Here is a 25,313-nt window from a genome sequence, read left to right as displayed (position 1 = left end):
CCTTGCAAGAAAGCTGTGCCGACTGAACCTCTTCCTGGACATTCCTTACTAAAACACTGATCTGTAACAATTACAGCAAATGGATTAGTAGACTGATGGAAAATTATCTCCCGTTCTAATAGTGATTGATTGTTAAATCAAACAAAATTGTTTGTCTTTGTATCCTTTCTAGTGGAATGTCTTTGAGGTAAAAAGAGTTGAACAAAACAAGATATTCAATTACTTTTTTTTCACTAATCTTAAAAATTTAAATTTAAAGAATAATCAGCCAACTGTTAAACTGTGAAGACTCGGTAAAGATTAATTTTATGAAGCCCTATGAGTTTAATGGTGCTTTGGATTCTGGGTTTCCATAGTTCAGAGAGAGGCTAAAAACTACTGCGTCATTATTTGCTTGTCTTTCATATGCCTCGCAGTGAATGGTATGATATTTACAAACTCTGGGGAGCCTATCATTTTCCTCCTGCCTCTTCGTGTGTTGTGTGGCAAACTCTGCACTGGAAAGGTCAAATTTGGAGGAAGATGTTTATTAGAAACGTGTAGCTGTATTTTTGCATTTAGGGCTCTCTGTCTGGGAGGTCTGAAGCAGGCAGAGACTGGATGAGGGTAAAGTCAAGGTCACCCTAGTTGTCAGGCTTTAAAGAAAACTGCAGTCTGCAAAATGCAGGCTTTCTTTCAGCTGCAGAACAAATGGCTGTGGGACCAGCTAGTGGATCGATGTGGAAGGGGTAAAGTGTACTAAAAAGAGGAATTACTGAAGGGGGAGACACACCAAGCACACTTCTCTTCAGTGTCACTGGGACATGGAATAAATGGCTTGTGGGCTTGTATGGACAGTATATCCTCTAAAGATAATAATCAAAAACCCAAAGAATATTATAAACCCCACAGTTTTAAAATATTCCAAGGTGCCTATTAAAGATAAAGTTAATAAAACCGTTCATAAAATTATAGCAGTTTAACCATAGCAGCTAAAAATAATGGTAAACAACAGTTGAAAATATTTTGAGGAGCCAAATGTGACAATAAATATCACCATATTATTTTCAGCACAGATCTACATAAAACGTGTAGGCAGGTGAAAGAGCTAGCCCTGATTAAAGTTGAGCAGCAAATCATCTACCAACACCTCTAAAACTCACTAATTAATACACTGTAACCTATTTGTTAAAACTATCTGCACACTTTGGTAGGTGGACTTAGTTAAATAAGTTCTTTTAATGGACTATTGCTCTATCAACAAATTAGAAACCACTGCTGTCTCTTTAGATTTAGAGAAAGCATTTAACCAGTGTGGTGTGGGGTTGGTCTGTGCCACTTTGGCAGCCTTGCTGTGTAAGATGGGTTGGCCCACACTGGGAAGTCTGGTCTGTGCCTTGGCGGCTCGTGGGTGCCCGCAGGCCCATGGGGGGGGGGGGTGCCCAGGTGAGGGAGCAACTGTAGTTGTAATTGAATAGATGGCTGTTATTGTGGCTCAGCGTGCAGATCAGCCCCAAGACTTTGGACTGATATCCACACTCCAACCTGACCTCTGTGGTGGGGAAGGTGGATGCTCCCTCGGTGCCCTGGATTATTGTCATTGTGGACAGTCATACAAATAAGGTTCTTGATGGAGGGTGTAATGATAACAGCAAATCCATATTTGCCTAGTATCATGTTTTTATGTTGTTAATACTCCTAGACTATAGGGGGAGCTAGAGAGCTAGAGGGATTTACCTCTGAGCAGACTGTGATGGCGAAGCTTTGTTTACATGTGAAGTACAGTTCGATATAAAGCCTTCTCTTCAAGTAACGGTGTCATTATTGAGAACCCATAACAACATAAAGAAACAAGACAGAGGATTGTGGGTCACATAGGTCTCAGTGGGTAGACCCCATCATGTGCCTCTGCTGGCTGGTGACCTGCTCCTTGTTTTTAATGTCACTGTAGTCATCAAGGGAGGTGTTCACCCTCTCCACCACTCTCCACTGGATGCTGCTACCCCCCAGAGCGTGTGGTTGGATAGGCTGGCATGGTCATTAACCCACTCCCTTGGTGGTTTGGGGTGGCTTGGATCTCTTCCGTGTCGGGGAAGCAGGGGGTGGTCTCTGCCAGGTACTGAGCGGTTCTTGGAGGCCTGAGAGTGTGGCCTTACGTCTTCAGTACTCTTGGGGTCTGCGAATAGCCTGATTGAGGCTTCCCACCCTCATTTTCAAGTATATTTCGTAACAAAGACACATTCTCGCTTTCTTTCTCTCTCTGTCACACACAAACACACACACACACACACACACACACACACACACACACACACACACCAAAAGAAGATTGCTGATGTGTGTACCTGTGCATTTTCACACACAGTGGCAGTTGGCGAAACATTGTGCATTTCTATTTGTACTCTAACCCCCTATTACGTCCCCCCCACCACCTCCCTTTTTTTTCCTCCAGCCTTTCCTGCCTTCGACATTGTTATACTGTATACCACATATAATTTAATAACTGAAATAACATGAATAGAAATAAAGAAATAAACAGATAAACCCTAAACAAGAAGAGCCTATAGAGAATTTATAGAGCTGATTTTGGAAAAGCAAAATGTGTTCAGCACAGCAGTGCTATCATAATGTTTGTAAAAGCTCCCAGATAGCACAGGATTTTAAAAAAAAAAGAAGACGAAGAGTAAAGGTGGTCATAATAAAATCGACTTTCAGAATATCCTCTTTCACTGAGCTGAAGTATTGTGTGTATAAATTCTGCAATATCAAAAGGACTTTTAAAAAGAGCGTTTAATTTAACAACGAAATCTGTCCGAGTCACCTGGAGCAGCTGAGGGTGTTCCTGTCTGCCTAATTAAAGAGGTTGAGGGGAAAGGTTTGTGTACTCTGGCTGGAGGTTCTGTGTGTCTCTGTCATCAATGTCTCGCTGTGCTCCATCCCAAGGTTGCCTCTTCTAGCCGTTGCCAGACTGGCTGCGAGCTCTAGGTTGCAGGCAGGTGGTGAGGTCTTTCTTTGCCCAGTTCCTGAGCAGGTGTGATGAGGCGTATGGCCAGAGTCAAGGTTAGCACACAGTGAAGGAAAGTGGAGCCACTTGGTTTGTCCAGCGAAAATGCAGCAGTGCAAAGAGTCCAAATTGGCTCGTGAAGAATTATCCTGATCTGTCTCGCTGTGATTTCCCTGCAGTAAAAGTGTTGCAGAGAGCTATTTTCATGAAGCTTTGTGTCACTTAATCATTAGAAGGAGATTGATGGATTCTAACAGTCGTCTCTGGCTATTTCTGCATCACTTCCCCTTTGTTTCTATTTCACTTTTTTTGGTTTGTTCTTGTCTGTCTGACATTCAGCAGTGGTGGAAGTTTAAAGCCTTAATGATGGGGAGGCTGTCAGACCCACCCAAGCAGCTTGATGGCATGAGTGAAAGGCTTTGTGAGTTTGTGAAAAACACTAAAGATGTCTCTTCCCTTCGTGGGCAACCTTCAAATGTCCACAAGGAGACGAGTGGTCTGTTTGATTTTTGAGTATGCTCAGTCCAAGCGAGGGAGGTTGTTCAATCATTTGCTACCGCTACATAGGTCATGCACATAGGTCAGTTAAAATGATGCTATAATTGTACTTGAAGCAGGAGAAACTGTTTCCCTTTTTTTTTCCCAAAGACCTTTTTTTGTGCCAAAATGCGTAGATGCAAGAGTGCTTTGCATCACTCTCTCCTGCTCTGTGGGAATGTCATAAACGACCCACTGTAATAAATATCCAACGTCCCCAGCCGAACACGCATGCACAAACAGATGATAAACTGACAGTTTGTTTTTGCAATGGAGCCAGAACATGTGCAAACATGCTGATTTTGCTGTAAACTTGTGTTGCTCTGTTTGTAGAGCGCAGATGAAAACGGAGACATGGTTGACAGGTTTTCTGCATGGCAGCCACTCAGAAGTCCATCCGCATAAGACTGCAAACTCGTAAATAACAGACCTCACGAGGTCCGACTGAAAAAACCTGTCCAGCATGTAATGCACAGACAAGCCAGAGCTGTTTAGAGTTTCAGCATTGGATTTATCTGCAGGGCCAGAGCAAAAAAGAAAAAAAGATGAAGAAAATCTAGAATAAAAGACAGCATATGGTTAGTACCACAGTGATGGAATGGCTTAGAACACCACTTACTATTTTCAGACAAACTGTGTGGGTTGAAACATGCTGTTATGCTCCAAAGGTGTGATATTTTCAAAGCAGGGAGAGATCTACATCTTACTCTCTCGCTACAAATTCCTTTGAAACATCTTTCTACCTTCTGTCCAGCAGCTACCGAGGACTCACGTCCCAGCGCCGTGAATGACTTAAAAGCGATCAAGGATGTTCCACGTTGCTGCTGTTTCTCTCTCATTATCAATTCCTGTTTAATGAACCCCCCCCCCCCCCAGCAGTGCCCCTTCCGTGTTATTCCTTAGAAGATCTGCTTTGTTTAAACGTCTGTAGCGGCATCCTGCGCGCTCGCGGGATGCCGCCGCGTTTACTGTGATTGCTGTAGTCACTTACATTAGCCCTGGCTCTTAACTCTCATCTCATGGGTGGTTTACTGTATCGATGTTTTTCTCCCATAGGTTGTGACCCTGGGGAAGAACAGCCGTGGTTACCACTACATTCTGGCCAATCTTGTGAGTAATAACTATGCTGCTCCCCTGGGGCGGGGGGTGTGGGGAGGGAGACACCAGCTTTTTTTCCGCATGGAGTCTAAGTCTCAGCCTTGGGCGCAAATGTGCATGGACAATAAGTGGATTAAAGGCTTTTATATAGGACTGTATATAGTTTTTCTCTCTCTCTCTATATATATATATATAAGGCTTTCAATGTTTGTGCCTCATGCTTTATAAATCACAGTCCAGCAGTCACGCTACATTGCAATTTTGCTTCAGTATACAGTGATATTTGAATATCAGTGAGCATCCTTAGCAATAAATAAACAGGATTTAACCTTTTTAACGATCCTTGGAGGGCAGCCATATTTTTTCCCTTCACTCTCGGGAATGTAATGTTCATTTAGCCTTGGTATTAGCATGAGCGTTTTTAAGTGAAAGGCCGGCCCCGCTCTCACTCGCTGATCTCCTGCTGCCATTTCTCCGACTTTAGAAGATGTGATTATGCAGCAGTCAGACTCGTGTCCTTGCACAACATGACACAATTCTGCACTTAAAAAACAGTGATTTGACCATAAAAAGAAATAACTGTCATAGCTCCAGGGTCAAGAAGGAAATTTAAAGGCAGCTGGTGCAGCGTACGTTTTTAAAATGCATTAAAAAGTGTTAGGGGGGCTTTTTTTGTTGTTGTTTTTTTTTTAACATGGTAAGGCTTTCTGAATGAAACTAGGCCAGCTGGTTCAAGTAAAAAATTTAGACTCTACATGGTATGACACAAACTCTAAAGTATCTTCTGGCTGCTTGTGTATGTGAAAATGAATTCGGGTTCCACCGCAAAGTGTGAAGAGAAACATTTGCTTCAGTGTAATTGCAAACACATGCTGCTCTCTCCGACAGCACAGGATCCTTAATAAAATGCACCTTGCGCGCTGCCAGAATGGCTGCTAATATTTTGTGGAGCTTTGCCCCGGGTTATATTAAAAAACCTCAAAGAAAAACAAGTTACATGAGTCTCATCCTCCCCCGTTTCTCTTTTGTCTCGTCTCAGGGATTTTCTAATGTGAGCCTGGACAAAGTCTTCGCCGGTGGAGCCAACATTTCAGGGTTTCAGATAGTCAACCCTGAGAACCCGATTGTGCAGCAGTTTATTCAGCGCTGGGAGCGGCTAGATGAAAGAGAATTCCCAGAGGCCCGAAACGCCCCTCTGAAGGTGCTATGCTTGCAAGGCCTTTCATTGTGCATGCGGAGTGCAACGATCATCCTTTCTAAAGTGCTGTCTATTGGTTCTTTTCCTCTCATCCTCTGTTTGCCTTTGTCATTCTCTTGTCTTTCCCACCATTTGCTTCCTCTGTCTTAGTGTTGCATCCCTCAGAGCAATCGATATATTGATAGGCAGCGCAAGCCAAGGTTATATTGCTGCTTCAATTTACATCTAATTAAACAATGATCAAGAAAGAAATGGATTTTGAATGGCATTTAATTAGATTTTGTCACGGTGCGCTGGTCAACAAACAAGTGGCTCTGGCCTCCGTGGTGAAAAGGTCAGGCGAAGTTGGAAGGGAAGTGCGTGGGAGATAAAATCATGCATTAATTCTCTATTTAATTCTCCCCACTAAAAAGTTTTCAAAGAGGTCCTGACCCTTAGAGAAGTCCTGGCTTTTCTAATCCAATCTATCTAATCTAGCTATTTTTAGCATGAGCAAGCTGTCAGAGGTTTCGCCAGCGCCGCCCAGACTGACCCGCCTGGCAAGTGCTGAAATGCAAGTCATGAGAGCAACATATAGGCTGAACCAATTACACCAGGATTTTCTCATTTTAACAGCTTTACTAAAAAAGCAGCAGTCTTTTTTTATTGATTTGTTTTTACCTCACACCAATTCAGCGTGTCTTTAGCTGTTTTGTTGTTTTACTTGCATGTGTGTCTCTGTGCAGTACACTTCAGCTTTGACCCACGATGCAATCCTGGTGATAGCAGAGGCCTTCAGGTACCTGCGGCGCCAACGTGTGGATGTCTCTCGTCGAGGCAGCGCCGGAGACTGCCTAGCCAATCCCGCTGTACCTTGGAGCCAAGGCATAGACATCGAGAGAGCTCTCAAAACGGTAGGGTGGGGGCGGGGAAAATGGAGAGCGAGTGGCAAGCTAAAAACTAAAGAAAAGGCTGGAGGAAGCGAAGCACAAATAGCAAGTGAGAGAGTGATAAAGATGGAAAGTGACAGAGAGAAGGGAAGAGAGTGTAGAGCTATTCTCCTCCCTCTGCCTGCAGATATCTCTGCACAGAGCTCACTCAAAAATCCAGGCCCTCATTACCATAAAACTACATCTTTTATTAAAGCGTATCCAGTTCATCATTTGATTAACAGACAGCATGCACTTCAGTAGCTCCGTGGACTCCAAGTACCTTAATGCCAGCTACAGTATGCAACCTGGGTTATAACTACTGCACATTCCACTGTGTCTTTCTGTCTGCCCATTAGGTCCAAGTGCAGGGGATGACTGGGAACATCCAGTTTGACAACTATGGCCGCAGGACCAATTACACCATAGATGTTTACGAAATGAAAACAGGTGGGCCGAGGAAGGTAAGAGAGGCCGGTGGCTGTCATCTATCAAATGTGACGTACAGACCTGATCAAAAAAACAAAAACAAAAAACATTTCATCTCTCTCTTTAAAAAACCTAACAGCTGGCACACATCAAAATCATGGAATCTGGCCAAAGTGTAATTTATAAATGATTTATTTCTCGGCTCTAAAAGAACAAAACTCAGTGACTGTTGGTCACATGTTGCCTCGAGCCATTTAGAGACTAATGCATGATTGTGCAGGAGTGGAAAACATTTTCAAGCAAGCCTGTACTGCCATTTATTAAAGTACTGAGGGCCAGGTGGGACCAGCAGGGCTGAGAGGACAGCAGAGAGTAATGCTGATTGCCTTTCTCCACCTCTGTTAGGTAGCAGCACTGATGAGCTATGCCGAGTATTACAAGCCCCACAAATCAGTCGTAGCCTGCAATCTGATAGCTAAAGCTGTCCTATCAAAAGAATGATAGAGGACTATTTCGTTGCTGTAGGATAGCACAGATTTGATATTTGGTCCTCTTCTGACAGTAATTACCATTCAAATTACCAATTACTGTAAAGGAGGATCCAAGAATTCCTCTGGCTCCTCTTCAAAATGCTAATTCCCAGTGGTACATTCACATTATAACCAGCACCATATGATGACCTCTGGTTTTATTTCATAACCTCTCTGAGTTCCAAGAGACAGCTGTGAATTTCTCGTTAGCTGGATAAGTGTGGGCTCAGTGTGATGTGATGTGTGATTATGCTGCCTGCCTCCCAGGCCTCTAAAGCCCACACTTCAATTAGCATTGCAAAGCCCTCACAGCTATCCCTACACTGTCAAACAGAGGAGGAGAGAGCGGGGAGAGGGGCCGGGAGAAAGGAGGTCAGCGGGAGAGAGAGAGGGAGCGAGAGAGCGAGGGAAGATGAGACAAGTCGGGCAGGCTGGGCGGCACTTTGTCATGGACCTGGAGCCCCAGTCACCCCAGTGACAGTTTCGAGGATGAAGGTTCTTAGCTGTGACTGTCACGATTGATGCATGGGCTGATATCTGTCCCAGCTGCTGGGGGGTGAGATCAGGACAGTGCCACTGGAGCAACACTCCGTGACACAGGTCCCAGCAGCCGTGTCCCTCGAGCAAAGTGTCTCAAATATCACTCAAGGACTAGAGAGCCTGGAATAAGCATTTAATAACGTCCAGCACCGCCCCGCCCGCCACCCCCAAATCACCCAGTCTGCCAAGTGCACTTAATACAGCCACAGCTGTAACGATCGGGAGCTCAATTCTGAGGCGTCTGCTGCTTTCTAGCGCCCCCACTTGGTGCTCAGTCTCTGCTGTACACCTGTTTGTCCCAAACATGAAAGATCTCATGCAAAAGAAAAAAAAAGAAAAGGAAAAGAAAAAATGCAGACCAGATGTGAAGGAAAGAAAAATCCAAGCCAGCAACAGTTAGACTTTTGGCAATAACATATGCAACACGTTTCATCACGAGCCAGAGCAGCCATTATTTCAGACGGGCAAACAAACACTTGACATTGGTTTGACTTAAGCATCTGTAGAGCAGAATGCAGAGTAACTACAGCGGCAGGACAAAGTAAAACTGAGGAGCCACTGCAATATTATGCTAGATTATTAAACGTGTATGCAGTTCACAGGTTTGAATATCAATTATTTACCATAAAAAGGTGGAAGGGATTGAAGTTGCCATATGCTCACGGATTGCAAAAGGAGCAGTTCGGCTCCCGCACAGTTGGGTATCTGAATTTCGGGTGGATCGTAAAAGGCAAAAGTCCCTCTGTAATCACGTCCGTTATCTGCACGTTGAATGCAGAAATGTAAACGCAGCATTCTATGCCCAGAAAACTGTACCTGTTTATCTGGTCTGTTTTAGTACTCTGCTCATGTGGTTGAACATCAGGGCAGAGGCAGCAAGTCTCTGGGGAAAGCTCCGTTGTTTTAATGAGCTCTGCAGCGCTGCATTTCCCTGTAATATTTGTTCATTTCCCTTCTGTATGCTCACTTATATCTGGACCGTGGGCCGGAGTGCATCACTAACCGCTGTTTTCTCTTTGCAGATCGGATACTGGAATGAGTACTCGCGGTTTGTAAATATTATGGATCTGCAGGTCTCCAACGACTCCTCAGTGGAAAACCGAACGATTGTGGTCACTACTATTATGGTACACTTTCCACGCAATTTTAAATGTTTCACGTATTCTGCCACTCAAGGTCATGGTGTTGATTCCAATGAGTGATACATTCTGTCCTGGGCGGGTAGAACCACATCTTTCTTGTGTTGCTTTCCATCCACTCACTACACGTTGAAACAGTCGATCCGGCTTGGAGGAGTGTTTCAACTGTATCCGTGTGGGTGTCAAAGCATTTTGATTTTCCATACTTCAGTGGCCTGTCGTAGCAGTGACATCACAATAATGGTATAAATGATTATGGTTGACTCCATCAGTTACAAAAACAAAAAAAAGCATACAAATGCATACGTAAGTAGACCTGTCTGTCCTCATCAAGTAAATGTTCAATGACACTTGGGATAGACTGGCCGCAGAATGACTACAGAATGATACTGCAATGGTTTCCCAGGTGGGGCAAAGCAAAATAAACAGTATTGGAGGGGGATGATGGGAAGGTGCTGTATTTTTTTTCCCTTGTTATCTCCCCTTCAATCTATTTTGTATTGCTCCTGCTATGTGTTCTGTGTTGAAGTATGCGCAGCTTGTTAGCCTTTTAAACGGAGGATCATGTTCGAGGCACTTTCACAAAGGAACATATAATTACCAAACATATTTTCGATTTCTTTTCTTTTAACTGGATTTAGTAGGTAAATGTTTCGGGCTTATTGGACGGCTCCCATATTTACTGACTGTTTAATGGCATTCTAATTACCTGTTCTCTGCAAACAAACGCTTCAAAATGGCGAAGAAAAACGTTTGGAAAAGTGACAAGTGTCCATGGGATTTATGCAAAGCTAGATCTTCATCTGTATTCCGAGCTGTAAGCCGGCGTCACTCAATAGCGAGAGGAAACATTTAACATCTCTAGGTGAAAAATACAGTCAGGAGGCAAACACGTGTTAAGAAGCGGAAAATACTCAATGGATCCAAGGTTAGGGGATACGTTCAGCACAGAACAAACAAACCATTGCTCTCCTACTTGCACTCTAATTGTGTGTGGCTGTAATGACAATGCCTGCTCTCCTGAGCAGTCCTATTGTTTGATAATGATGATGATGTGCTCAGTAAGAGAAAAGACGAGCTGCACCGGCATTTTGAAAAGGAGAGGAACACTAGCACGCTCCTGCTCTCCTGATCTAGTTATTTTATTTTACAGAGTACTCGTTTGCTCTTTTTTTTTCCTAGATAGCAAACAACAGCTTTTTATAATCATTTTATTTTATATTATGTTTTTTTTGGTTTGGTTTTTTTGGAATGAAACAGCCTTTAACTGCGCATTGATGCAATGTGCTTGAATATGTCGAGATACTATGGGCACTCTCTGATCCCTCTCCTGTCACTGGCATTTACTTATGAAACCCATTCCCATCCCCACCCACCTCTGAGCTGACCCACACCTTGCCTACCAATGACTCCCAGCCCAGCTTACTCTGTGAAAGTGAAAAACTTTTCTTTTTTCTAAATTATTTCCCATTGAAACGATTATCCTCTTTTTCATTGACCCCCTTTATTACGCCCTTGGGCTCAAAAATGGGTTGGGTACATTGGCCTTGGTGTCTGCTGGCTGCCACCGCTTGATGAAAGCAGTGTGAACACTCGGTCACGCTGCTGTTATCAGTGCGTATTTGTGCATTCGCAGGGCATCATCTGTGTATGCACGACTGCATGGATGTGGTTATAGCAGCTTCTCATATTCTGTGTGTGTGCGGGAGTGCGTGCGTGCACGGAGTTATGTGAGAGCGTGCATGCATACATCTGTATAATGGAATCTGTGCGATGGCATGGGAGTGAATAAACCAGCGTGTGTTTGAATCAACAGGAAGCTCCTTATGTGATGTACAAGAAAAATTATATGCATCTGGAGGGGAATGACAGATATGAAGGCTACTGCGTCGATTTAGCATCTGAGATTGCCAAACATGTTGGAATTAAGTACAAACTGTCTATAGTAATGGATGGAAAGTACGGAGCCCGAGACCCTGAGACCAAGACGTGGAACGGGATGGTGGGTGAACTGGTCTATGGGGTGAGTACTGGGAGTCTCACTGATTACATGACAGTTTGCAAGGAACTTCAACATGAGAGGAGATCTCATTTTTCTGTCTTAAGGTTATCACCAACCCATAGTGAACTCATCAGCTCTCGCCCAGTGCAAAAGCCTAATGCTGGCCCAGCAAGCTCAGCTGTGAGTGAATTTGTCAAATGCAGCCTGAAGCATTGGGGAGTTGGTGATCATCTTGAGATGGAGAAAATGAAATCATTTCTCAGTGCTGTTCATTGCAATTAATGCTCTTTGCTTTAGCCTGAAAATCCTAACTCTCTTGCAGGCGATACCGAGGTAGGTGGAAGGCAAAAGAAGGAGTCCATATGGCAAACACACTGTAATCACTTTGATGAATGAAAGAGTGTATGCCTTTGAAGTGATTGTGTAATTACGCTCAATGTTTCATGTGTATGATGAATACGCCGCATTGTAAATTCACAGCTGAGAAAATCTGCTTTAGAATCAACAGCTAAATTGTGGCTTGCGGTTTGGAACAACAAGATCCATATGTGGCGCGCTCCATAAACGTTGAACCTCTCACATTAGCGAAGGGTCACACCGTGTTTTACATCTGACGGCGCCCGGGCCCGTGCGACACCTCCAGCAATCCAAAATTGCCTCCCCTCCCTCCGCCCCATCCAACCCCACCGACCCGCTCACCCCTCTCCAAGGCCACAGCGGTTGAGCGGGGGCCAAATGCAAAATGCATGAAGGTTTGGCTTCCTCATCTGTTCAATTTCTTAACTATCAGCTTGAGAGATTGCCTGGTTTGATGTGCTATCGCCACCAAATTATCTTTTAAATGGGAAAAGACCACTCCTTGCAGATGGAAGGGGAGGAGGCGGGGAGAAAAAAAAATCTTCCAATCACATCTCTGTCAAGTCTTTCCAGGCCTGTAATTTTACAGCAGGTGGGCCGGGACTAATAGTTTTGTACATTTTGACCTTTTGACCAGTAAATTAATTTGATTTTAGTTGTCTTTTAAAGGTTAGGCCCCAGGCTGCTCTTTATTGCTTTGTTTCCCTCACCATTGATTGAGTGCTGCTTACGCCCGCACCCCGGATTAAATGGTTATAGCTGCTCGCAACGTTGTGTTGACAGGGCAAAGAAAACAGTCGTGTTTATCGACTCTATTTGTGTTGCTCCTCGGCTGACCTTGTAAGAAACATTTTCTGCCTCCTGCTGATTCAGTCCAATGTTTTCTCGGTTTCGCCCGCGAAAAAAAGAGAAAAAAAACAACAGCCCAGGCCAATATGAAGAATCGTCTTCTGCGTATTGTCTCCTTTGAAGAGGAGCAGTTATTTAATTAATCACATACACAAGCTGCAGTAACACTGTTGAACATGATTAATTATTTTCTTCTGCCTTTACAGAGAAACCCATTGTGATTTCTAAAAAGGCAGCACCACCTCCGTGGATGTGTTTTGATAATATAATGTGATTGAAGCAGCAGAGCAAAGGAGGGGGATAAAGAGAAACAGCTTGGGAAAAAAAAAAGAAAAAAAGCTAATGCCAGAATAAACAGTTTGGGAAACCCGGCGTGCTGAATGCCATGTGATGAAGTGTACACAGGGAGGGCTTGCAGATTTCTCTATGCAGCAACCTGTTTACATTTCGCAAATTAAAAGTTAACAGTTCTAATTAGCGTGCGCACTTAACACTTAATTTTGCCTGTGTTTGATTGCAAACAGTTTGTTTTGATTCATTTAGCGCTCCAAGTGTTGGCTAATATCCCAGGTCACGACAAAACACACGGCGCAAATGTGACCGTGCTTTCTCTCTTTGTGTGTGTGACTGTGCGTGTGTGTGTGTGCTTTTCAGCCTGTCTTCCAATGTGGTGGCTCATTTATGAAAATGATATGTATAAAATGTATAATAAAATATTGTTGTTTTATATCCCCCTCAGCTCCAGCCATTCAAACATAAAGAAAAGAAATAAATAAATAACCTCTTTCTTTATGCAGGTCATAACTAACACTTGCTGTGCATGTCCCTGTTTCCAGAGAGCAGATATAGCCATTGCACCTCTCACCATTACACTGGTGCGAGAAGAGGTGATAGACTTTTCCAAGCCATTTATGAGCTTGGGCATCTCCATTATGATAAAGAAGCCGCAAAAGTCCAAGCCCGGTGTTTTTTCCTTCCTGGACCCTCTGGCCTATGAAATCTGGATGTGTATAGTGTTTGCCTATATCGGGGTGAGCGTGGTCCTGTTCCTGGTCAGTCGGTTTAGTCCTTATGAGTGGAACCTCGAGGAACAGGATGAGACCAAAGACCCTCAGACTCCCCCCGATCCTCCCAATGACTTTGGCATCTTCAATTCTCTCTGGTTCTCGCTGGGCGCCTTCATGCAGCAGGGCTGTGACATCTCCCCCAGGTGGGTCAGCTCCAGTAGACACAAGGAGTGGACAGCAGATGAAAGTAGAAAAACAAATCTGATGACTACATGAAATCTTAATTTTCTGTTCTTCTCCTTTTAGGTGTTCATTGCTTGTGCTAATTTTGCATTCGTTGCAGCTATCATATGTGCAATGTCAGTGTCAGTGAGTGTACGATGAAATATTTATCACCATAGTAGACAGATCAATACGTTCCACAGGCTGTGAAATGACTTTTGAACCCTGATTGTTTCACAAGCAAATAAAGACTTGGATTGGAGTACATTTAAACAACTTGCCTTTACTTGTTCCGTGGAAATGTGCTGTTTCAGAGTGCTGATGCAGCACCAGGTTGCCTTTAATGATTTACATGGAAATTCTGATGACTGATGCAATTAGGTACATTAAACACAACTGGCAGATCTTAGCTGGTTGATGGCCACTACATGCCACCGTGTAATTACATCCCGTGTTTCCCTGTCATCAACCCCTCTCTCGCAGGTCTCTGTCAGGGCGAATTGTTGGCGGTGTGTGGTGGTTCTTCACCCTCATCATCATCTCCTCCTACACAGCCAACCTGGCTGCCTTCTTGACAGTTGAAAGAATGGTCTCTCCTATAGAAAGTGCCGAAGATCTGGCAAAGCAGACAGAGATAGCATATGGCACTTTGGACTCAGGCTCCACTAAAGAGTTCTTTAGGGTGAGTAGTGTCAAGAAACTGCTTTATGCACGCATACACACACACACAGCACAACACTAATCAGCCAGTGGCTCCTTTTTCTTTCAGCTCAAATGGCAAATAATGCATTTGGTTTAAATATTTTGCACTCAGGCGTTCTGAATCATAAAAAACTGCTCTGTGCAATGTCCTTGATCAACTCCTCCTTGCAACTTTTCCATTTTGTACCTTTAGCGCGGCACTCTTGACCTGCACAAGATTGCTCCAAATGAGGCGTGTTGACACAGAAGCAGTTCTTGAACTCTTATGACACAAACGTGAAATTTATGCAGTACTACTGCAGTGTGCAACCTTGAGGCACGGGGCCTGTCAGCAGAAAGCGTGGTAACAACACGGAAGACTCAGAGGTGATAAAAACAGGAGGCTAATCAAAGTACCCACATCAGACTCAAACTCGGAAGGGTCAGTTCATGAAGTGTAATTAGCTAGCTGGCCATGGCAGGCAAATTGGACCTGATGAAAAAGAGCCCTGTAGGTCAAACAGAGCAGTCTGAAAGACATTTTAGAGGGAATAAGCAATATGTCCGTCGGTGTGAGATACTAAGCAGGCAATTAGGTCATAAATTAACTAAAATCTGAAGCAAAAGTGTATTAGTCTCCGAAAGGCTACACAGCAGTTAGACAGTGCTCATATCTGAGACAATCAGGCTTCTGATGTGAAACGCAGAGATGGCTAAAGCTCATGGCCGTGGCTACACTAGCAGTCCAGTGTCCAGCACTCAGCCTGTAATGACGAAAAGGCAATATGACAGTCTTTTATCTTACGCTCCCTCATTACTCATCAGCAGGAGAGAAACAATTCATATGTTTCACAGCTGCAGCCTGTTGGCAGAAAGAGCACTTCATTTGTATTACCCCTGGGTTGCGTTGCTCACAACAACAAAATGCAAAGTCAAATCTGTGCTTTTTTTTTTTGGGGGGGGGGGGGGTTAAAACAAAGAAGGGAAAGATAGTATCTGCACAGTTTAATGTTTAAAATCCTTTTCTTTTTAAGTCTGCAAACTCTGGGGCTGTTTAAAAAAACGGGCTGCACTCGACGGTAACATCACACATTCTAGGAAACATGGCGCATGACCGCATCTTTTTTTAATTCTCTATACACCACCTCATAAATCTGTCATCACTTTCCCTTTCACCAGAGATGCTGCGCAGGTGTGTAAACAGTGTACTATACGCCTTTGTGTCACAGACATGACGGATGCCAGTTACAAATTAGCTTTAGAGTCTGACGACGGAGCCACCGAAGGTCTGCTGGTAGGAACTGTCTGAGAAGTGGTCGGGAAGTCTGGAGTTTTCTTGTGTTCTGTATAATGAGCGTCCTAGATACATCCCCGAGTCTTCAAATAGGAAATGACATGTGTGAGCTGCTCTTCCAAGGGATTTTTAATTAAAGCTGTAGAAAGCTGACAAGGAAAAAAACACACTGATTAATCGGAGTTCAAGTTCTATTTCAGATCTGTTTTCAGGAAATACATTCAGGCTTAATTAGACCCATACGGCATCAACCAGCTGGAAATTTTAAATCAAGTCCAAATTTTCAAACAAGACATATGTCATCATCTCTGACACTGCTGGCCTTGAATTTTTCATGATTTCACCTGGTTTATTTTCCAGAGCTCCCCGACAAAGAAGAACAGTGCTGCAAAACACATTTATTACCTTTTTAGTACAAAGAAATACATAAAAAAGAATATTGCTTGTGGTAATAAGCAACCAAGCTCTCTAACTCCTGTGTGGATTTTAATGTATTAATATTAGTTGAATTATCCCATTATCTACTGGAGTTCAGACATTCCTCCAAGGCTGTTTTCCTCTGTGCCTGATAAATTGACACAGCTGACAGTGTGGCAATATTGCCATCGCTGTGTACACCTATGACTGAAATTTTAGAAAAGCTGCAGAGGAATTTTCAAAGAGCGGTGTCAGAGTCGGCTGATTCTGCTGCCCACAACAAGCTAGGACAGCTGGCCTGGGAGTCCGCTGACGTGCCCAGCGGAAGCCTGACTGGCTTCAGGCGCTTGGCACCGCCTCTGCCCGTTCTTGGCTCGTCTTCCCAAGACTACCCTGCTTGTTTGGGCACCCTTCTCTCCTCGGTCCTCCGTCTTCAGCCCGTCTGCTGCATTACCTTGAGACAGTGGCGGGATAGCTTCAGGCTTTGTAATGCTCTTCCTCAACACAGCAGCTGTCATGCTCTACTGCACTGCTGTGGTTTGTTTCATCATTTGAATTCCTGTCATGTATCTTTTCATGCAGCCAGTTGAATATTTGGGTTTTGGATGATTAGAAAATGATGAGTTGTACCAGCGAGGCCATGTTTATCCTCTTGATGAGGTTTTATTCCATCAGAAAGGCTTGGCTCGGTTACATTTCCAAATGTACATGGAGGCAGAAGCTGGATCATAATAACGGCCGGGATGATAAAATGAGCTGATGTGGCTGTTTAATTATGTGTAAAGACTGGGGTGAGACCATCAAAGACAACCACACTGCTGTCCCTTCATGCACCTCATTTAACAGTGTAATAATGAAAGAATGATAATTGCACAGAGAAATGAGAGTGCAGCATTGTTTTCTATTGTCCTCATAAGACTGCACATTACCCACAAGCCTCAAGAGTGAACATCATGCATCTTACTGATCTGCAGGTGTGTTGGAGATGAGAGCAGCAGCTTGAGTGCAGTCACCAATGCATTTTACTAAGCATGAAAATCAATTTCACGTCTCAGCTACTGTGGTACAGACACGGTGGCTTCAGCAGGGTCCAACGCAATGTTTAATAAGCAGCTTTTCTTTTTTTATGCAGAGCAGACCTGCATTAGGGCACGGTAGCACGAAGAAGAGCAGTCAAGGAGATTTATGCAAGAAATTCTTAGGTTGCCCTGCAATCATATGCAGCGCATTGTAACACAACTCCCCAAGCTCTTGTCACTTTGTGTTTCAGTACAGTGCCGGGTAAAGGGGTGGCTCCTATAAAGATTAGAGGCTGTTTGCATAAGAGAGAAAGCTGACAAAAGTGTCTAGCGCAAGATAGGCATAACCTCTGAGGAAAAGCACCATCCTCTGAGGGCCCGAGCAAACTTTAGATCAGCGGCAACAGCGGGCGCGAGAGCGGTTATTGGAGTCCAGCAACGAGCATCAAAGACGAGCAATTGGTATTCAGGGTGTAGCATGTGGCACTTCAATGACAAAGTACACCCCCAGAGCCTCAACTTTCATCTCTGCATACTTGAGATACAGGTAGTCCTGGCACACAGGATATTGGAGGAAAGTGGTGATGTCTACAAACAAAATGGAAGTGAAGTAAAGTCGAATGAAATGTAGTGGCTGTGTGTTTGGAGATGGCCTTTAAGATACACAAGCAGTGGAGCGTATGTAGGGGAGGCTATAATGAAAGCAGCCGGCCACGCCGAAGGAAGAATAAAAAACAGGTTGCGGTTCGAAGGGCAGTGGACAGCATCCTGGAAACACTGCGTAATTCCAAATCAATACAGATTAAGTGGTTATTTAGAACAGAGAGGTCAGTTTCTTTGACTTTGAACTTCAAACACGTGTTTCTCCTTGAACAATTTAATGACATTATTAGCAATATTGCAATAATAGAATCTTCAACTGATTTCAAGGAGAATGAATCTTCAAAATACAGAAATGCAAACCTTCTTCACCTTTGTTTTCTCTTCCTCTGCATCACAGAAGACTTTAAAGACTGTTTTCAGGCCAATAAGCATTCTCTAGATTGCAAAGAGATACTTACAGGGTAACCTGATTAGTCTCAGAGGAAAATCTTTTGTATCTAAAGTAGTTTAAGGTGAATAGTGGGTAATGGCAGAAAAAGAAAAATCTTCCTTTAAAGTTTTAACAGAACTTTTCTGCTACTTCGTTTGTACTCTAAAATCCAAGACTTGTGTAAATCCAAATAAGACCATGTTTCACTAACTTCTGCAACTCGACTCAACTGCAATCTCAGTGAAACGTGTTTCTTTTTAAGCAGCCATTGTTTGAAAAAGGAAAAAAACGACCATATTCTTGGGGATTTTGTATTCTACGATCAATGACCACTCTCTTCACTCACCTCCTTTCACACTCTGTGTGTTTATACACCACTCTGCATTTGATCATTAGTTATTATTAATCTCTGGCTCTCTTCCACAGCATGTCTTTCGTCCTGTCTTCCTCCCCTTCACCACCAACCAGTCATGACAGAAGGCCAGTCATCCCTGAGCCTGGTTCTGCCGGATGTTTCTTCCTGTTAAAAGGAAGTTTTTCCTTCCCACTGACGCCAAAAACTTGTTGATAGGGGGTTGTCTGATTGTTGGGGTTTTCATGAATCTATTATTGTAGGGTCTTTACCTTACAATATAAAGCAACTAAAGGCTACTGTTGTTGTGATTTGGTGCTGTATAAATGAAAGAGAATTGAATTGAACACTTGCTCTAACAAATTATTGTTAGGTCGGGAGGCTTAAATAACAGACCGGAGCCTGTCTTTATTCAGGAAACTCGCAGTTTCAGACAGCTTTGCAGGAAAACCACCTACACAGATGATGTAACAATGTCGCCTAGGTAGGCAGATAGGTAAGTAGGAAGGAGAGTAGGCTGAGACTCACTATTTAGGTACTTTGTTATAAAGATAGCAACACTGTGCTTGATCTTAGTAATTTAAAAGACATCTAGAGAAGGAGGGTTGTGACATTTGCATGATAGCGAACACAGAGTCATGCAACACAGGCATCACAGCCATTCCCTGTCAAATCGTGGGAATCTCATTTAGGACACAGCAGTATATTCTAACAGGGCCATTATATAGTGTAAAGGAGTGGCAAGTGTATAAATCTGTATTTATGGCCGTATTTAACTGCTCAACAAATTGTCTGTTCATTGATTATGGACTTTTACAGTCATTATTCCCTAATTGAATTTTAAATGACCACCATAGATGGGAATGTGAATGATTACATTGTAAGGGAGTAGGCTCTTAGTGGCGTGTTCGTGTGGGTGTACTGTACGTGCCATTGTGTTGTCAGTATGCACATTTGTGCGCCAGCATTCAATAATCAAACGTCCCTCCTTCCCTGATGGGCTCTCTCACTGAGTCTTATTTTCTCTCTCTATCTTCTCTAAGCGTCTCAGTGGTGACTTTAGCAGAAGCAGTGAAACCAGCCTATTTAGATCTCGGCCGCACTTGGTCCCCACTCCCCGTCCTGCTATTGATGAATTGACTTCATAAAGCACTGAGGCAGCACACTCTGTCGTCAGTAATCAATGCCCAGATCCATTCTTTTCTCTTCATTCTAGGAGGCGTCTGGAGCTTTCCCACCGCTGAACAGATGAGCCCCGTGTCTTTGGGGAAATGTCCTCCAAAAACTAGCGTCCTTTTCACGCTGTCTGACACATGCAAACTGAAGACATTGAATGTGGCTGTTGTCAAATATGGCACATCTAACTCTCCTTAGCCTCATCTGTTGTATTTGAATTAAAGCAGAGCAGCTATCGTTACAGCTTGAATTCCTCTTCATCTGAGCTCTGAACATTTATCATGCAGGCTTTTTAATTTGTGTTATGCTGCTGTCTCATTTCATTCTCACCCTTCGCCCGGTTAGACTGTGACAGATGCCAGCAAACAAATTGTATATGATTACATAAAGCAAGTAAAAGCACTTTTGTTAGGTCAAGGTTAATGCTTTTGTTTATTAACAGAAATGCATCAGAGATGGATTTGCTCTAGTTACAGGGGGCTTTTTACCAATTCATGTGCCTGTGCTCTGGTCAGTATGTTTGGGCGCATAAAGCCACAGGTGTCAGCACGTTAACTTAACTGTATGACAATTGTGCCCATTGTTTTTTTTTTAATTAAGCATGCTAAATATATAAAATATCAAAGGTAAAACTTTTTTTGTACAGCAAACTGTCATGTTCCTGTGAGGATCATGAGAGGATTGTTTTCACAGGCAGGCACCAGGTTATATCAGAGGGCTTTTGCACCCATTGTCCCTGGCAGGTCCCCGAGGTCCTGTGACTAGGGCCTGCTGTTGGTGCCCTAGACTAAGCTGAAAAAAAGGAGACAGAGTTTTCTGTTCAGCGGCCACCAGACTGTGGAACTGTCTTCTTTTTGATTTTAAATCAGTGGTCTCTTTTAAAATCCAGTTAAAAACATATCTTTTTAGATCTGCTTTCTATTATTTTTTTGATTTGTTTTTTTTATCAGTTGTTGGCTGTTGTGAAGCTGTCACGATCCTGGGTCTCTGACCCAGCATTTTCAGTTTATGTTTTGAGTTTCTAATAGTGCTGTCTACGTTAATCTCATTAAAATAACGCTAACGTCATAGCTGCATTAACGCGGCAAATCTCCCTTAGCAAGTTAGCGCGGATTGCCCCGTGCGTGGAGCTGCACAGCCGCGTTAAGGCGGTTAGCTCGTTAGTGCGGTTAGCTCGCTAACGCTTTTGTGCAGCCCCACGCAAAAGGCGATTCGCACTAACTCACTAAGGGAGATTTGCCGCGTTAATGTGGTTATGGCGTTAGCGTTATTTTAATGAGATTAACGCTGACGGCACTAGTTCTTAAGTTATCCCTTTAAATATGTTGAGTAATGGGATTATCATTTGGTTACCTTAAGTTTAGTTTAGTTATGTTTCACTTTGGTCTTCTCTGTTAGTCTGTCATGTTTCTTGCCCTCTTGTCCATGTTGTCAAGTTCGTGTCATGTTGTCGTGGTTCCATCTTCCATCTTCCAGGTATATTTGTATCCACGGGTCCAGGCCAAGTTTCATGTTTAAGATTTTTCCCCAATTAGGTTGTTTATTGTTTATTCTCATCTTTGTTTGCCTTAGTATTTTTCCATCAGCCATATTAAACGGCTCGCCTTTTGTCCTCCTCACATTCATACAGTCTGCTTCGGCATACTGTGACAGAAGGACTTTATGATTTTATATTTTGAAAGGTGCTTTATAAATAAAGTTTTACTTACTTACAAGCTTTAATAATAGCAATGCTAATGATGCTAATAGTGCAGGGGAATAACAAAGTCGAAAAACCAGGAAACACTTGGAATATCTAGCTCGGGGCAGAGAACGGATACACAGCTAGAGGGGATAGCTCAAAAAATGGGCAAGGGAATACTGGAACAATATATACAAAAGGTAATCACTCCCTCTATACCCACACCCAGTCTTGTTATCTTAATTTACTAACATTATGAATTATTCATTCTTGTTACACTAATGATTTGTGGTATGAGGAAAAAAAAGGCCACAGCAAAGTACGCTATGTTGCCAAAAGTAAATATTCCACTGTCAGCTGTTAGTGGTATTATAACAAAGCAGAAGTGGCTGAATTGCTCCGTCATAGAGCAGATGTTGAGGCGCATAGTGCATCGAAACTTTATGTGGCCAAAAAAATTAGCTCAAGGACACTGTGTAGAGAGCTTCATGGAAGCTACAGCTCTACACATCCAAGCCTTACATCACCAAGCACAGTGCAAAGCACATCGCCACTGGACTCTAGAGCAGTCGAGACTTGCTCTCTGGAGTGACGAATCACGCTTCTCCATCTGGCAATCTGATGGACGAGTCTGGGTTTGGCAGTATCCAGGAGAACAGTACGACGTTTTGGACAATTTCATGTTCCCAACTTTATGGGAACAGTTTGGGGATGCCCCTTTCTGTTCCCACATCGTGCATCAGTGGACAAAACAAGGTCCATAAAGACATGGATGAGCAAGTTTGGTGTGGAAGTACTTGACTGGCCTGCAAAGAGTTCTGCCCTCAACCTGTAAGGACACCTTTTGGGGTGAATTAGAGCAGAGACTTTGAGCCAGGCCTTCTCGTCCAACATCAGTGTCTGACCCGACTAATGCATTTCTGGACGAATAATAAAAAATTCTGATAAACACACTCTAAAACCTTTCAAGAAGCTGTTACAGCTGCAAATATTGGGCCGACATAATTTTAAACCCTGTAGATTAAAAATAAGATGCTTCTCCAGTCCGTGTGTGTTTGAAAGCAGATGAGCAAACACTTTTGGCAATATAGTGTATCTCTGGCAGATTTTGGCATATCAAATGCTACGGTCATTTTCTACATGCAAATTTATGCTTTTTTATTTTTTAGTCAAATTCTTTTTGCTCTTCCTTCTTCTGGCCTTTGCTTAAAAGAAAGTGTGTTGGCTTTTTTTTTATTGTTTGTTTGTTTTTTAATGTGGGATCCAATCTTCAGCACTTGGAAAGTATGGCTCATCACTGCTTGGACCAGGATCACACCGGGATGTGTGAAATGCCTATGCCAAAATAAATCCAGCGGCATTGAATAATTTAATTGATGCTTATTATAGATAGTGCCCGACTCCTCCAGATTTTACAGGCTCACTAAGCCTGTCTGCGGGCGCCGGGAAAATGCTCATCCTCGTCACTTTGTGATGGGTTGCCTTGTTGTTCGCTTCTCTCGCTTCGTCTACAGTGCAGAGTCACAGTTGAGATATTTCATTAGCAGTGTTGTTGAAATAAATGAATGTAATAAGTTCTACAAGTTAAATTAGGACCATAAACTCAGGCTCAGCCCACTGAGGCTGAACTTTCAGGAAACAAATGCGAGGCCTGTGCAAATTTTTCAGATAGAATGATCATTACCTGCAATTTACACCCTTTCAATTGTTAAAGATCTTTTTTTGCATAACTGATTTTTCCATTCAGTGAATTTCAAGTGACGTACTTAAAGGGTACATTTTCAGAATGCTGATAAAAGGAATGGATTTTGTAAATTCTTGTACTTCATGATCTCATAAAGGTCTGTCAGCTCTATTCCCTGGAAGTATTTAAAGATATCACACATTTTCATTCCAAGATGTCTATAAATACTTCACGATGCCATTTTTTAAATCGTACGATCACGAAGCACAAAAATATGACGAAATCCATTGCACATGTGTGATTTTTCAGATTTCTAAGCTACTCCTTTTCTCCCTCTCTTCTCTGCGCAGCGATCCAAAATAGCAGTTTACGAGAAGATGTGGTCGTACATGAAATCTGCTGAGCCCTCTGTGTTTGTAAAGACCACACCCGATGGCGTAGCCCGGGTACGAAAGTCGAAGGGCAAGTTCGCCTTTCTCCTCGAGTCCACCATGAACGAGTACATCGAGCAGCGGAAGCCGTGCGACACCATGAAAGTCGGCGGGAACCTCGACTCGAAAGGCTACGGTGTGGCGACGCCCAAAGGCTCAGCATTAAGGTGGGTGGAATAATATAACAATATCCCCTATGTTGTTATAGTATTCCACCTACCCTGATGTCCCCCTGTTGTCATTCTCTTCTCTTCCTCTCCTTCCTTTTTTTTTCTTGATAATGGACACAGAGGTAACGGTTGTATGACTTTCATTGCACTTGGATACAAAAGTTAATTAACGATATTTAATGTTGTATTTCTAAAGAGTTGCCGTTTTATAGCAGAGCAGTCAAATCCAGATAATGAGGCTAAAGCTAACAATAATTTCATATTTATGTCTCTCTCACTGCTTTTCTCTCTCCTTCGATCTCTCCTTCTGTCCCGTGTGCTGTCCTACCTGACTGTTGTGTTGTCACTTTTAATTTAACAGTTCAATGGTTTTTCAATTTAGCCTTTAAAAGCTGCGCTGTCACTTGTGACGAATGTTAATTGCATGATGTTTGTTGTTGTTACTTTTCTTCTCAATGACAAGTGTCCCCATCCCGCACACTTCAGTTCTAAACTACGTAACCCTTTATGCCACCTTTTTCCAAGATTTAACACTGTCTCTACCTCATACGAGCCTTTCTTATCTCTCTATATTCCTGAAATTCTTAAACAATTTGTCCTTCCCTAGACCATTCTGATTTTAACCGATAGTTTTCTGTGCATAAGCCCCCTGCTTTGACAGTGGTAGCCTCTCTACCATTAACTACTCTCATGATGCTTAGTACGATTATTACCTTGCATTAGATTTCTCACGGACCTGTGCATTTTCTTACAAGTTATGTTTTATCGTTTCAAGAAATGCTGTTAACCTGGCAGTTTTAAAACTGAATGAGCAAGGCCTCTTGGACAAATTGAAAAACAAATGGTGGTACGACAAGGGAGAGTGCGGCAGCGGGGGAGGTGACTCCAAGGTCAGCCTCGATGTCACCACAATCGGGTACCATAGTGCAGAGTAATCGGCAAGGCTGTTGGAACAAACCGACCAGAACCAAACCAACTGTCTGCCCCCAACCAACCTGCTGCTGCCCCAAAGGCAGATTACCAAATTTACCGACAGTCTGACCAGACGGCTTAACGGCTCAGATCAAACTGAGGAGCTCTTGCTTAACCAACAGAAAAATATTTATGGATGCTAAAGATAAACTTCTACAAGACGAAGAAGAGTACAGAAGAGAGTTAGGACACGTGTTTCTGTTTGACAAAGTAGTGTTTACAGGAAATTTTGAAAAGGACAAATGTGAATGTGTCTGCCCTGCCGCTGTGAAAGGTTGAGCCTTGTTTATTCACCCTTACTCACGTGTGGGACAGATCACCCAGCCTCAGATATTAGGGCTTTATTTAGGCAGCTTTGATGAGTATAGCCAGTTGGTCTAATTCAAGAACAGACTTTGCCAGCGACACTGAACTGAAAAGGCTTTCATTTTAGGTGAGATGAGGTGAGGTGAGGTGAGATTTGCTAATCCTTTAAAATATGGCTTCGCAGTACTTCACCACACTGCTGCTTCACTTCTGTGACAGTGGACGACAACTTAAAAGCCAGTTCACCTTAATAGCAAACAAATAAAAAACAGATCAACCGCTAAACGGCCGCTCAACA

At 43.1% G+C, this 25,313-nt stretch overlaps 1 protein-coding gene across 5 annotated transcripts in view; it reads left to right on the top strand.

The window, feature by feature from the left end:
- Window positions 1–25,313, top strand: part of LOC146392192 (glutamate receptor 3-like) — a 92,083-nt gene that overhangs the window by 57,548 nt on the left and 9,222 nt on the right. For 3 of the 5 annotated variants that reach the window (XR_014801610.1, XM_084943179.1, XM_084943211.1), the window contains exons 5-14: window positions 4,577–4,630; window positions 5,658–5,819; window positions 6,542–6,709; window positions 7,084–7,188; window positions 9,246–9,350; window positions 11,179–11,385; window positions 13,407–13,780; window positions 14,283–14,481; window positions 23,487–23,734; window positions 24,513–24,627. Coding sequence is in view for 4 of the 5 variants with exons in the window: in XM_084943179.1 (XP_084799305.1) it covers window positions 4,577–4,630; window positions 5,658–5,819; window positions 6,542–6,709; window positions 7,084–7,188; window positions 9,246–9,350; window positions 11,179–11,385; window positions 13,407–13,780; window positions 14,283–14,481; window positions 23,487–23,734; window positions 24,513–24,627 (1,737 nt within the window). In the remaining variant the exon portion in view is untranslated. The remainder of the gene's footprint in view (window positions 1–4,576; window positions 4,631–5,657; window positions 5,820–6,541; window positions 6,710–7,083; window positions 7,189–9,245; window positions 9,351–11,178; window positions 11,386–13,406; window positions 13,781–14,282; window positions 14,482–23,486; window positions 23,735–24,512; window positions 24,628–25,313) is intronic. The other 2 variants (XM_084943188.1, XM_084943196.1) reach the window with 1 other exon arrangement.

Source organism: Perissodus microlepis, chromosome 2, assembly GCF_051167445.1.
Source record: "Perissodus microlepis isolate ML-2025 ecotype Zambia chromosome 2, ASM5116744v1, whole genome shotgun sequence".
Lineage (NCBI taxonomy): Eukaryota > Metazoa > Chordata > Actinopteri > Cichliformes > Cichlidae > Perissodus > Perissodus microlepis.
Note: the sequence above shows the minus strand (reverse complement) of the source record. Positions and strands in the feature narration are given on the sequence as shown.